This window comes from Mytilus edulis, chromosome 3, assembly GCF_963676685.1.
Source record: "Mytilus edulis chromosome 3, xbMytEdul2.2, whole genome shotgun sequence".
NCBI lineage: Eukaryota > Metazoa > Mollusca > Bivalvia > Mytilida > Mytilidae > Mytilus > Mytilus edulis.
The window spans coordinates 91,372,909-91,388,520 of NC_092346.1; the positions used below are offsets into that span (position 1 = coordinate 91,372,909).

Genomic DNA, 15,612 nt, shown 5'->3' on the forward strand with positions numbered 1-15,612 from the left:
TTGGTAACTGCAATCAATCACACTAACACCTGAGCACTATCAAAGACAAAACACCAAAGAACAACTTATGCCTAAGTTAGACCAGTTGTAAACAAATTCAACAGAGGCTACCGTGATATATCTGACATCAATGATACATTCTTAAACGGACCCCGAAAAACAAACAAAGGCATGCCATAAATAGGTTCCGTCAGCCAGATTTGAGTGTTTGTACTTTTACAGTAAACAGAAATGAGAAACGATAATTAATTTTGTTTTTCTCTTTAAAATGATGAGAGTTTCTGACATGAAGAAACAACAAAATATAGCAATACAAATACACCTGAACATAATTATTGCTGGTATATGATACATAAACAACAAAACACAAAAACCATAGCATGTTGTGACTTAGGTTAATCAATTACAATTTTTTTCCTACGATGGTTAAATAAACTTCAAATTGCAGTCTGATTCTGTTATGACAAGAAGAAAAATTAAAAGCGAGATAGCAATTATTCCTAATTACTTTTGTACATTACAGAAACGAAATTTTACTCTAAACATTCCCCCGGTCATTAATTAAATTTGTCGGCAGCATTTTCATGCCAATTTTTGAAGCCAAAACTATACGTCAACATATATACTTTTTTGCACATTACCAAATGAAAAATAGAAAGATTAATTGCAGGATTTTTTTTCAAATTAATGATGTTCCTTAAAAAATGTAAAGGAAATTCATCAGAAATGTATACAAAAAAATTAAAACTTATCCGTACTAAATCAAAAATTGGTTATAAATAACAGGAAATAAGCAGACCAAAAAACTATTTTTTTTCTCTATATCTTACAGAGAAATAAATCAAAAAGTTAAAAGCAACAGCGACCTTATTTTTAAACTTTTTTTTTTATTATTTAAAGGTAATTATTAGTATTAATTTCAAAGGCAAGCAGGTTAACTACCATAAAAGACTTAGTGAATGTCAAAAAAGATTAATATTTGTATTTAGGTGCTGTTAGAATAGATCAAAGAAAAATGTTAAAAGTTATCAATCATAAATAAATACATGATTGGGGAACAATTCCTTCCAGGGGTAGTGGTTTCCTGAGGAAAAAGTTCAACTTTCATGCTTCTTGTCCACAATTACATGACAATTATTAATATGTAACTTTCAACAACAGTATAACAGTATACTATATCACAGACCACATAAAAGGCACTAACCCAGTTAAATTGAACAAAGCATTCACACCAATCTTCATTCAAATGACATATTGGACTCATATGAAAGATAATTGATGGAATATTTCAGAAAATTGAATTTAAAAGACTGCCAGAGACTTTGCCTTCAACACACTGCAAACTCAAGATGTCAACCTACAACCAACACTGCAAATGACTATACTCAAACATACAACAATATCTTGAAGATACCCTGCTATGGAGACTAAAAATCACTTTACCCAAAGAGACTGCAAACTCTAGATATTTTAAACCTGCAAAAAAGACAGCCAAAGACTATACTCAAACACACTGCATTCTCTTGATGTTGACCTGGTACAAAGACAGTCAGTAACTACATGTACAACCAATCAAACTGCAAACTTTTGATGTTAACCTTCTGCAAAGACTGTCAGTAACTACATGTTCAACCAATGAAACTGCAAATACTTGATGTTAACCTTCTGCAAAGACTGTCAGTAACTACATGTACAACCAATCAAACTGCAAACTTTTGATGTTAACCTTCTGCAAAGACTGTCAGTAACTACATGTACAACCAATCAAACTGCAAACTTTTGATGTTAACCTTCTGCAAAGACTGTCAGTAACTACATGTACAACCAATCAAACTGCAAACTTTTGATGTTAACCTTCTGCAAAGACTGTCAGTAACTACATGTTCAACCAATGAAACTGCAAATACTTGATGTTAACCTTCTGCAAAGACTGTCAGTAACTACATGTACAACCAATCAAACTGCAAACTTTTGATGTTAACCTTCTGCAAAGACTGTCAGTAACTACATGTACAACCAATCAAACTGCAAACTTTTGATGTTAACCTTCTGCAAAGACTGTCAGTAACTACATGTACAACCAATCAAACTGCAAACTTTTGATGTTAACCTTCTGCAAAGACTGTCAGTAACTACATGTACAACCAATGAAACTGCAAACTTTTGATGTTAACCTTCTGCAAAGACAGTCAGTAACTACATGTACAACCAATCAAACTGCAAACTTTTGATGTTAACCTTCTGCAAAGACTGTCAGTAACTACATGTACAACCAATCAAACTGCAAACTTTTGATGTTAACCTTCTGCAAAGACTGTCAGTAACTACATGTACAACCAATGAAACTGCAAACTTTTGATGTTAACCTTCTGCAAAGACAGTCAGTAACTACATGTACAACCAATCAAACTGCAAACTTTTGATGTTAACCTTCTGCAAAGACTGTCAGTAACTACATGTACAACCAATGAAACTGCAAACTTTTGATGTTAACCTTCTGCAAAGACTGTCAGTAACTACATGTACAACCAATCAAACTGCAAACTTTTGATGTTAACCTTCTGCAAAGACTGTCAGTAACTACATGTACAACCAATCAAACTGCAAACTTTTGATGTTAACCTTCTGCAAAGACTTCAGTAACTACATGAACAACCAATGAAACTGCAAACTTTTGATGTTAACCTTCTGCAAAGACTGTCAGTAACTACATGTACAACCAATCAAACTGCAAACTTTTGATGTTAACCTTCTGCAAAGACTGTCAGTAACTACATGTACAACCAATGAAACTGCAAACTTTTGATGTTAACCTTCTGCAAAGACTGTCAGTAACTACATGTACAACCAATCAAACTGCAAACTTTTGATGTTAACCTTCTGCAAAGACTGTCAGTAACTACATGTTCAACCAATGAAACTGCAAACACTTGATGTTAACCTTCTGCAAAGAATGTCAGTAACTACATGTACAACCAATCAAACTGCAAACTTTTGATGTAAACCTTCTGCAAAGACTGTCAGTAACTACATGTTCAACCAATGAAACTGCAAACTTTTGATGTTAACCTTCTGCAAAGACTGTCAGTAACTACATGTACAACCAATCAAACTACAAACTTTTGATGTTAACCTTCTGCAAAGACTGTCAGTAACTACATGTACAACCAATCAAACTGCAAACTTTTGATGTTAACCTTCTGCAAAGACTGTCAGTAACTACATGTACAACCAATCAAACTGCAAACTTTTGATGTTAACCTTCTGCAAAGACTGTCAGTCACTAACCAATGAAACTGCACACTCTTGATGTTAACCTGCTACAAAGACTGTCAGTAACTACAACCAATGAAACTGCAACTCTTGATTTTAACCTGGCACAAAAACAGTCAATAAAATCAACCATCCCAAACCCTTTATGGTAACCTGATTATAGAGTTTTGTTTTTGTTCTTTGTTGGAGGCCATACAGTGACCTACAGTTTCTTACATCCATGTTATTTTGACTCTGGTAAATTATAGTTGTCTCATTGGCAATGATACCACATTTGTTGTTTTTATAAAGTCAAGAGCATTGACTCTCTTTATGAATGGCAAATCATTGGTATCTCAAACAGCTGTTAAATCTGTAGACATTATTGGACTGACTAAAATATGTATTATAGACAACTTGAGTATGTTTACTGTGTATGATAAATACTGTGGATATCTGGTTAGTGTTAGGAGCCATTTTATATCTGGAAGATAGAAATACTTCTATCATCAACTCCCAATAATCAAGAAAGTAATGGAAAATCTATTCCATAGAGTGATCATTTAGTGAGAAAGTATGGCAATTATATAATAAAATTGTGGATATATATGGTGAAAACTTCATGTCCAATGTCAATTGTCTCTATAAATTGTCTATAAATGACTAGGGAGGATCAAACCAATTGTCAGGGAATCTAACAAAGTTTCCAAATGTGGTTATTTCCTGTCCTCCGTTCATCTAGTGCAGTAAATTACAATATAACTCATTTGTTTATTGAAATTTACTATTTCAATTTAGATTTAATGATTACAGTTTATTGTCTGCTAGATGCATCTTCTGCAATATATTTTTGTTCTAGCAACACTGCACTTTAATTCATGTGTAACAAGAAATGTATTATGGATTATTTGACAATAAAGGTAAATAGATGACAACAGGTTTAAAGAAAAAAACTTGTTTCAATATAAATTAGAGAGATGGACCCAAATTGTTGAAAAATCAAATGAGAAATAGTTACATAAGATTTAGCATTGACATATCCTGTGGATGCTGAAATAAATTGCTAAATTGCTAAACAAACATAATTTTTTCATCTAAGGTCTATATTTTATTGTTTAATTTCTATTAGGAAACTTTTATTTAGCTGAAGATGAACAAATTCAGCTGAATCTTAGGCAACCAATGGTTTACAATATTATACAAACAAAACAGCATCATAAATCCATAATGCCTTAAATATATCATATATGTGGTGGTGTTCACAATGAGTTAATGTGACAGTTATCACTCGATTTTCTGTGAAAATGTCTTATTCTCCAAGTTAATCTGTCATAACATTAATGGCTTGACGAGTTATTACAAAAAACGCAGGTGACAAATAAGAAATCTTTGACAAATATCATATGTATATAAAGTTCCTTACTTGATAGTTCCAAATAAGGTCTGCAAGCATAGATTGAATGATAAAAAGGGTTACTGAGTTATTAATTCCCGTAGCCATAGCCAAATAAAATACCAGAAGAGGGCGGGAAGAGACAGATAGAACATTTAAGAAATAGCAATGTTTTTTGGTTCTGATACTATTCTATTTTTACCCCAAAAAAATGGTGCTTATATAAAACAGCTGGAATGATGTGTGATCTTACTTACTATGCTTGTAACAAACTGACCTTTGTTAGAAAGAACTGGAGAATGCCAGAAAATAAAGAAAAAGCAGCTGTATTATTTCCCCACCAAAAAAAATTATAAAAAATTGTTTTGTAGCAACATTTTCTTGGTTTATTATTTATTTAGAATAGTTAGCTAAAAAAACAACAAAAATAAACTATGTGACATTTAGGTCTAGTTTTAATGATAACAGTTTGTTCCTGTGTCAAGTTAAGACACTTATGTCAACTCATTTGTCTGGTGGATTTTTTAACATAATTTATGAAGTGTTGTTTACATAATGACAAATAAGTATACAAAAGTATAAGACATTTCAATAAATAAAGCTTGTGGCTTTTCTTATAGCTATCAAATGCTATAATGGAAAAATGAGTTTATGGCCTCTCTGTGGACTGATCTTGTCTTGCTTTTCAACATTACTGGAAGTGTACCAAGATAGCTACAGTTGGACCTGTCGAGAACAGGAAATATCAATTATACTTTACACCAAAACTCACATAAACAATTGGTAAATAGCAGGAAAACTTTATCAACTCCATGGATCAAGAAAATCATTTAAGTGTAGTGTTGAAATAAAACTGGATTTATGGCACAAAACCTGCAATATTTATCATCATATATTTGTTAAGGTTAAATGAGTTTCAACTTTTGAGACCAAAAGAAACAGGCCTTTTTAGAATCACGAGAACCGTAGTCAAAAACTCATAGTCCCTGATAGGTCAACAGCTCAAAGTCCCTGCTATAGTCAACAGAACTGAATGTGAGTCAGAAATGTTGCACAGAGAAACAAGACTAACTTTGATAAGGATGAGATTTTTTAAGACCTGCAATATCTAATACTGTTGTAAAGTAGGCATGCAAAATTATGTTTAAGTGTTTTGACCAAAACCAAAGCATTTTAGCCCTTAATATTCTGGACCTACCATTCTACAACTTTTCTTGATTATCAGTCACATCAAGGTTTATGATGTCTTGAAATGATTAGTACAAACTACAAAGATCTGAATTTTATAAATCATCAACAAAGATATAAGAAAATCTGACAAAACTACAACAGAAAACTAGAGGCTCCACCCTAAGTAAAGAAAATTTTGACATAAGGCAAACTATAGACCCTAAACACAATTATACAACACATGCAAGAAAACAAGATGTCCTACAAGCTAATCCAATTACAGCATATATCATGAAGGTATGACTGGAAGCAGCTTAGAAAAATGTCACCAAAATGTGAGATTATATTAGCTTACAGCAAAGAGAAAGTATAGAACCAGACACATGAACAGAGGTTAAACAAGCTATAAAACAGCTTCTTTGCAGTAGGAGTCATCACACCAAACAGCAGTGAAAATATGGACTGATTTCCGAAAGTCTGTAATGCTAATCACTTATCATAACCAATGCCAAAAATTGATCTAATACTTTTATTAGATTTAAAATTTTGACCTTTTCAGATTCACTACATTAGGTTTCCAATTTATCTAGACATTACAATTAAATCTCATTAATTACTAGCTTTTGATACTTTAAGACATGTAATTAAACACTCATCAACAGCATTTGGAAGCCAATAAAAGTAATTTCATGCTTGGTGAGGTGACAGTAGGATAGATGGCACAAATCAACATGAAATGTTTTTACCATACCTGGCCTATTATGTGTGAAGCTTGGTTAATCAATTTTATCTACATCAAAGTAGATATATAAAGTTTATCAAGTCATCAATTACTTATGATCTTTTACATTAATTTTACAGATTAGTTTAATACTAATGAGGGTAATGTTAAATGGCTATGTTAATAAGTAAAGAAAATATATCAATTCTCAAACTTTTTTACTATCAAATAAATGAGAAGAATTGACATGATTTATGTAGATATAAGAATGTGTATAATTCTTATCATTTATTTGCAAAAAGCCAAAAATAAATCATAAATCATGGATATTATAACTTTTAAATACCCTTGCAATTAAAAAACATTTTACTTAGATTGTAGATATTTTGATATCAAAGCATTCAATATGTTATCCAATATATTCAAAGTATTATATAGAAATGAATAAACAGAATGTGTTGCAACAAAGAAGAATAGCATTTGACATACATCTACATATCTAATGTAGAAAAATATTTTCATGGGGTGGTATGCATTTGGAATTGATGAAAAATATTTGGAAACAATTTCACTGCAGCAATTTGCACTGAATATCACATCAAAAATTGCAAACATGTGCATCCAATAAAACAGGAATAAGTTTTACATGTATACATATTTTACAATAATTATTATGATTACATAAATACAAAGATGATATCTTACTGAAAATAGCAAAGTTGTGTCAATTCATATTTGCACTAACTTCAATATAATACCGGCGTCACACATCAGCGTATAGCTCAGACATATGCCGGGTGGTGAAAAATCATGTACGCTGCCAATACGTTAGTAATTTTGGATGCATTCAACCTGTCAATCATATCTGTATTGTGTGCACTATGACCTTTAAGCGTGTATTGGAAGTACAAGAAGCGTACCCAAGCACTTATCGGGTCTTCAAGTAACGTATGTCTGGCGTTTGTCTAACGTAGATGGAATGCATGCTACAAAGGAAAAAAAGTCTCTTGAACGTATTTGAGACGCGTCCTGGTTGTATCTGCGACAATAATTCTTGCTTTCGGCGTGTCTGGGACATTTAATTATAGGGTATTTGTTACAAACACACCCGCATACGTTTTAGTTAAAGTCAAATCTTGAAGCGTATACAACAAGCCCGAAACATGTCTCAAACTTATCTGTAGCGTGTTCAACACTCTTGTAGCGTATGTATTACGTGTGTGTAGCGTACAAGTATACGCTTGACAAACGCTTGAGCTGGATGAAAATTTTTATGCTGAATAAAAATTTCATGGAGTTATAGCGTTCATCAAGTGTATACTTTTGCATTTCGACGTACTTCAAACTTATGCAACCCTTGTTTAACGATTGCTTAGCATTCCTCTGGCGTGCCGTATGTATACGGACTTTGTCAATTTTCTATGTACGTCTAGTGCATGCCGGTCTATACGCCAATATGTGACACCAGCATTACTTGAAGAAACCATCCTTCTCCTAAAAACATGCTGCAACTTCAATATAACCTGAAGAAACAATCCTTTACCTAAAAACATGCCGCAACTTCAATATAACCTGAAGAAACAATCCTTTACCTAAAAACATGCTGAAACTTCAATATAACCTGAAGAAACAATCCTTTACCTAAAAACATGCTGAAACTTCAATATAACCTGAAGAAACCATCCTCTCCTAAAAACATGCTGAAACTTTAATATAACCTGAAGAAACCATCCTTCTTCTAAAAATGCTGCAACTTCAATATAACCTGAAGAAACCATCCTTCTCCTAAAAATGCTGAAACTTCAATATAACCTGAAGAAACCATCCTCCTCCTAAAAACATGCTGAAACTTTAATATAACCTGAAGAAACCATCCTTCTCCTAAAAACATGCTGAAACTTTAATATAACCTGAAGAAACCATCCTTCTCCTAAAAACATGCTGCAACTTCAATATAACCTGAAGAAACAATCCTTCTCCTTAAAACATGCTGAAACTTCAATATAACCTGAAGAAACAATCCTTTACCTAAAAACATGCTGCAACTTCAATATAACAAATGTTAGGACATGTCGGTATGTTGTTACTGCAAGTGTGTACAAACAGTAACCAGAATGATTTAAATCTGTCAGACTCGTATTCTAGCAATTTTCATGTGATGTATAGATTCTGTCAGGCCAAGGAAAAAGACATTTATAATATAGACATACAATCATATAGCAACAGTGATAATGACTGAACACTGTTCTAGAAACACATATTTTATACCATAATCCAACAGCTGGAGCCAAAAAATATTTGTAAGTAAATCTTTATTAATGTGCACTAATCCATATTTATAAAAACATTTTTCAAACTTCAGATGTTTGAAAACTTCTGTTTTACTATCTATCAGGTACAAGGTCTAGACAGAGAGTATTTCTTGGTGTACAGAATAAAACATGAAGGACAGAAGGGTCAACAGCCATTGGAGGAAGATGATAATTGAAGCACTAAATAAGGTAATAATAATTCTTCTTGTTGGGCTCAAGAGCACAGATAGGCAGGTCAACATTGAGATAGACAGATAGATAGATTGTGGTCTGCTTAACACCCAGTAGTCAACATTGAGATAGACAGATAGATAGATTGTTGCTTGTTTAACACCCAGTGGTCAACATAAATAGATTATTCAGCTTATAGTCCAATGGTCAATAATGAGGAGTTCAATGCATGTTAAGAAAAGTTGTGTTTGCCAAAAATCATCATGTCCCCATATATAATACAATTTGGATATTGTGCAACAGTATGTTGAGATAAAATGTCACAACCTCAATATGAGTTATATTATAGTATTGTAACCAACCCTGTTGCAGCTTATACTATGTACACTAAGAATATCAGTACACTGAATGAAATATCTTTAATATTTCAAACATTCTCATCAGCTTTGAGAAACCAGACATGGAAAATTTATGAACCAGAAGAAAATACTACTTCAATTTAAATTGACTGAAACCAAGGAAGAAACTTTAATTCTCAAGAAGCATGAAAATATCTGTACAATTAGCTGAAAAATTAGCCTGAACTTTATAATAATAAATAGTGTACTGCACTGAATAGTCCTGGTTATTAGCAATTTCAGAGCGAGATTGTTTGTCATGGCATGCTGTTTAACAACATTCAAATAGCTTTTTTATAGTGCAATATCTCACAAACTGTGAAACATACAGATTTTTTATAGATTTTGTATAATACTACCAATACTTAACAGTATATCTTGCTTATGGGATATAAACCTAGGAACAAATGCAATTACCTTAATTGCTTGATTATTTTTACAAATTCCCACAGTTTTGTTCCCTATCAAAACATTTATGCAGTGTAAAAGTGGATAAAGCTCTGCACATCATTTGCTCTACCAGTAGTGGCAGTTTGACAAATTAGCTCCATTATTATGATTTATACAACATCTTCCCCCCAGAAGAAGGTAATTGGTCCCTACAGCTGGGTGTATGTACTGTCATTATATAAACAACTTTAATCCAAGACAGGACTCCTTAACAAAATGTCAAACATAATTTAAACATTTTCAATTGCTTCCATACAACTGTATTTAATGCACATTTCAGAATTCTGGTTTGAATGGAAACCAGACATCATTTAGAACAACTCAAGATCACTCTTACTGCAAAGATAAACTTCATATATTTCATCAAACACTGACCATTCAATGACAGAATGAAAGCAAAACTGACCACAGGACTGGTTGACCAAAGCACAATACAGGGATATGCTAGTTTGATAATGGTCATTAAGTAAGAAGACAAAATATAAACTGACAAAAAAAACAAAAAATTCAAACTTTGTTTATCAACATCAACTATAAATTATAAGATGGGGTTGATGGTTTTTTATGTTCTCTTTTTTAGTAACTTTGTGATTGTAATAATCATGATTTATAGTCCTTTATTTTTTAGGATAAAACCCTAAGCACTGCCCTGGATTGATTTCTAATTATCTTCAATGAATATTCAGACATCATCTAGGACCTTACACCAAACATGTGTAAACATAATCTTAATATCAAGGGAATGAGAATTAATTAATGTCTCTAAGATGGTATTCTAGTAATAAACTGATAATATAGTGGCACAATTATTTTATAACTTACAACAAAAGACAACAAGATGAGTTTGATATAAACTAATGAATTTCATCTCCTCTGTGTTTAGAGAAAATGACAGGTAAGAGCAAGGGAAATCATAATGTTTCCAAAAACAAAATACCAAAGCAATGCAAGAAGCTAATGATTACTCAAATAGTACATGGGTTAGGCTATATTGTGTAACCTTTCAAATCTGGATAACAAACCAGAGGCTCAAAGGAGCATGCATTAATCATCTAAAGTCTTCGCATAAAACAGATTAGATCTAAAAGTGCAACAGAATGATTTTTTCTAATTAAGAAGCTACTAAATGGACCTATAAATCAGTTACAAATATTCTGTCAATAATTCCAGGTACATGTATCCATCTGCTGCTGGAAAAAGTCATGAAGAATACAGAGAAGCAACTTGTTACGCTTAACTGTTTGTTGTCTGAAATGTAACTCACACAATAAAATACCAAAAACAGAAGCGGAACATTCGCCAGGGTGGTTAAGTGGACTAAGTGGTGATAAAAGCCTATCTTTTCCCATCAGACAACATGTGATAAAAAAGGCAGTCAAATCCCAAAATAAGAATACTGATATAAAAAACAAGGGAGAATGCAACCTAATCCAACAATATATATAAGATCAATCAATATTAAGTTTTCACCAGTGACCAGTAAACCTTAATGTTTTGTGGTATAATTCAATTACAAGAAGAGATAATGGCAGCTTTGAGATGTCAGAAGTCATACATTTTGTGATGAAGTTTACATTAAGTATATAATTTTCACAGGTTATATATATATTCTGTCAAGCTTGGCCATGGCACATGATAAATAATTTCATCTGAGATGACCTGAGTGGTTAGGTGGTCTGAAAAACCATCAGGTATATGTCTGGGTTATGTTTTTAATTAAATTGACCAAGGTCATGATGAGGTTACTTGTTAAAAACAACTTGAAGTGACCAATGCCAGAGAATGCTATTTTAATTAAAAACAATCTTCAGATTGACCAAAGATTGGATGTGGATATATTTGTTACTAACCTAGGCCAGTGCCTTGGGATTCATATTTTTCCTAAAGAAATTCTCAAGTCTAGAATATTTCTGTACTTGCCAAAAGTTTCCATTTCACAACTCATTGATAAAAACAAAAAGATTTGTCAGAAATGTGACTAAAATAAATATTGTAAAAAGTACTTGTGGCTTTTCATGTGAAGTTTGCCAGTTCCTAAAAGTATTTTGTTTGAGCTGCTCTTTAAAACTGCTCTACATTATCACAGTTTATAGATATACAGACACTTGACACTGTTAAGGGTCAACTTCGTGTAGCCTCTTCCACAGAAATAAATGAAAAGATGTCAACTTGCCCTAATGGATAATTGGCATGAGGCACAGGGCCGGCACCAAATAAAATCTATTTGTACCAGATACTAGTATTCTTATTAAGAATGCCTTATAGTTTTTTTTTTCCTGTTTCAACATCTTCATTTTTCACAATCTCTGTTAAGACCAAATTAACCTATCAAAATATCAATAGTTGTATTATGGTTGTTTGTCAGTTTTATTATGTTTAACTGATGTTCCTTTTTTTTGATGGGGTTTCCATTAAATTTTAATAAGACGGAGTTACATCTGAAGGAAAAAAAAATTCTCAATTCATTGTATCAAAAAGATTTGTCTATTTTTTGGAAAAAAACAAAGATTTCCAAAGAAAAGCAGAAAGGCTCTTGACCTCTGAATGATCAGGGATAATTTCTAAACTTTAGCATTACCCAAGATATTATAACAGAAAATATCATAACTGAATAACAAAATTTTATGTTTTAAAAAATACAATGGAAGGGTAACTGCTTATCCTAACACCAAGAAGGCATCTTTCTTGAGCAAAGAAGTTAATAGGGAAGGAGATTTATCACCACTACATCATAGTCTGACTATTATCCACAACATATCCACTTCTCTGCCTTGATAACCATAACATAAATAATCTACTTAAACATGTAAATCTCTATCTTCTTGATAGATATAATGTATCATGGCCTAAGTATGTGTGGTCATACACTCTACAACTGACCTTCATAAAATCTGATAATAAGCAGCTGGTGGGATACATTAGCCAACATAGTGAATAATCATTTTTATTAAATTTATTCTGTTTGAATATAACATTGGACAGTTAGGAAAGGTGATTACATCATTCCTTTAATTTCTCCATTAAAGTGTAGGTGTAGGAAGTTATGACATAGAAAAGTTGAAAATCAGAGTATGAACAGTTTCAAAAGTAGAGTAAAGTCATGCACACACTTTATTTGTGAAATAAATCCTTGTGTCACATTTGTTTGCCCTTTTTTTGACTGCTGCAACTTCAATGTAAACATTTTTTTCTAATCATATAAATTTATCCTCAGAAATTGATAGAAATATGGAAACTCTTTGATATCATTGCTCAATCTAAATAAAATATGTTTGGAATTAGATACAATTAAAAATTCATTCTAGTTTATCTATTAGTAGCTTGTCATGTATATGATTTTCAATTTTTCACTCTATCTTTATAGTTCATCTTTTTTATAAGTTTTCTCAGTAAACACTGCTAAAATCTTTAAGACATAAATGATCCAATCATTGATTTTAAATAGGGATTTATAAAATTATCACACAATTTCATGCAAATTTGATATAAATTCATCTTTTTCTGCTCATAAAGACAAATTTTATTGCAGAAAACACATTAAATGTCCATATAACTGTCTTTTTATAGCATCGATCAACATGGCAGTAACCTGACACCAGACAAAATACCTTAGCTTTTACCTGTAGTTAAAGCCAGAGTAAATAGGATATCAAAAAATTAGCCCAAATGCATAAAATGTTTTAAATTTTGAAAGCCTCAGTAGATTTTATGAGTATTTTATTAGTTATACTGACACCTTGTTGAGCCATCCATGATCTACAGGGGATAAAGCCAGCAGACAGAAACACCATCATAAATTATAACTATAACTAGGTGCAATTTAAGTTACTCTGATATCACTTCAGTTTTTGCACCTCATATTAAGAATTCAAGGTATTAAAGTTATTTTATCAAACTTTTGAAAACAGATGCTTTTTAATAGATAATGCACCACATCTAAAATATTTAAACAAAAAAAACTCAAATATTCAAGGAAAAAAACCCCAACAAAACTGAAATTTTGGAACTTATTAGCATAATGGTCACAGAGCAACAAAAAATTATTGTACCTACAAGAAATTTGCTAACGGACTAATGTTGTTAAACTTAAATAGATAAGATTTTAATAGTTTAATTCATGGACAATGGCTTATTTTGAAGATGTAACATTGAATTTCAGATATAATTTTACACCACTGGGTACTGTGGTACTAGTTTTTCCTGTACAGAACCTGTCTTTTCCAATAAAGGAAATGTATCCTCCTGTTATGATATAGACGCAGGTTGAACACACTTTATTCACATGAATAATTGTAGAAATCAAGTTAATTTAAAAGTTTTATTTTAGCGTGACTTAATGCTGAACTAATGACAAAAATAATTTCAAAATACAAAATTATTGTTTTTTTCGTCATGGTAACATGATTCTTGATTTTCAAACTGATAATTGTAAAATACATGTGCCCTTTCAAATAGATCAATAAATGAAAATGCAATCATGTCATAAAATTAATTGCAATTTAATCTGATTACATTTTGCAGCATCCTGATATCTTGAGGGCACATGCATCAAGTTCATTCTTCTGTAATCCCCACAGAAAACACTTCAAAAGTCAAATAAGTTGACATTCATTTTCCTGTTTTCATTAGGCTTAAATTCTAGGTTAAGATTTTTCATTGTTTTTGAGAATTTGTATGTACTATAGTACAGTTAAACTTTTTGAACTACTGTAAATTTAGAAATTATTTCTAGGTTTATATCAAAGCCAATAATCATTGAGAACTCACATTTTGATTCGGGACATATATATAGTTGTATATCAAAGCATTTCCTGAAATTGCAATAATTAATCACTAAATTTAGTTGGACAGGTCGAAATTGCAATGATATATGCTTGCAATATTTGATTTTTATTTACAATAATTCCCTTTTTACCTGAATTTGTTATGGTACCAGAGATAGGTAGGCTCAGGATTTCCCGTAATCTGACATTTTAGAAGTATTTCTGATCCCAATGTTATATTCTCTGCCTTTGGTCTCTTTAATTCTACAGTTGCTTTTTGATCAATCCCTGTAAAGAGAAAATATTACAACAAATTTTTATCAAATTTGAAAATAAGCTAAAAAAGTTTTATTTCCACATATTATCACGTCTAAACTTGCAGGTGCTCATGTAAATGCAGTATGTAATTCTACCATCAATTATTTATTCTACTGATAAATCTGAATGGAAAATAGTTTAAAGTACAATTATACGACTGCTTATACTTTCCAGACAATAACAATATTTATTTGTCTTGGATAAAAAACGGAATCAAATGTTCAATACACCTGCTGTATAGAACAGCATTCTGTCAAAAATCCATTTTCACTTGGTCTCAACGGTAGTGATAATTTTGAAAAGAAAATATACTACATCTACAAAAATCTAAATTCTTAAACAAAAACAGAAGAAGAGTTGAATTTTAAACAGATATCTGACATCGATCCAAGCATGTGCAGATTTTCAATCAACAATTAAGTTGAATGTATAAACTAGCGTAATCTTTAACAGCTAGGGTATATAAACTACCATCAATCAAAATAGGAGAGTTTTTTTTTTAAATCTTGCAGCAACGCATTTTCACTAAAGATTTATAAAAGAGAAATAGTAATCATATATGAAAAAGAAGATGTGGTATGATTGCCAATGAGACAACCCTCCACAAGAGACCAAATGACACTGAAATTAACAACTATAGGTCACTGTATGGCCTTCAACAATG

At 31.7% G+C, this 15,612-nt stretch overlaps 1 protein-coding gene across 2 annotated transcripts in view; it reads right to left on the reverse strand.

The window, feature by feature from the left end:
* LOC139514688 (inactive tyrosine-protein kinase 7-like) overlaps positions 1–15,612 on the reverse strand; it is a 91,955-nt gene that overhangs the window by 42,365 nt on the left and 33,978 nt on the right. For both annotated transcript variants that reach the window (XM_071304194.1, XM_071304193.1), the window contains exon 3: positions 14,783–14,918. In XM_071304194.1, coding sequence (XP_071160295.1) covers positions 14,783–14,918 — 136 coding nt within the window. The remainder of the gene's footprint in view (positions 1–14,782; positions 14,919–15,612) is intronic.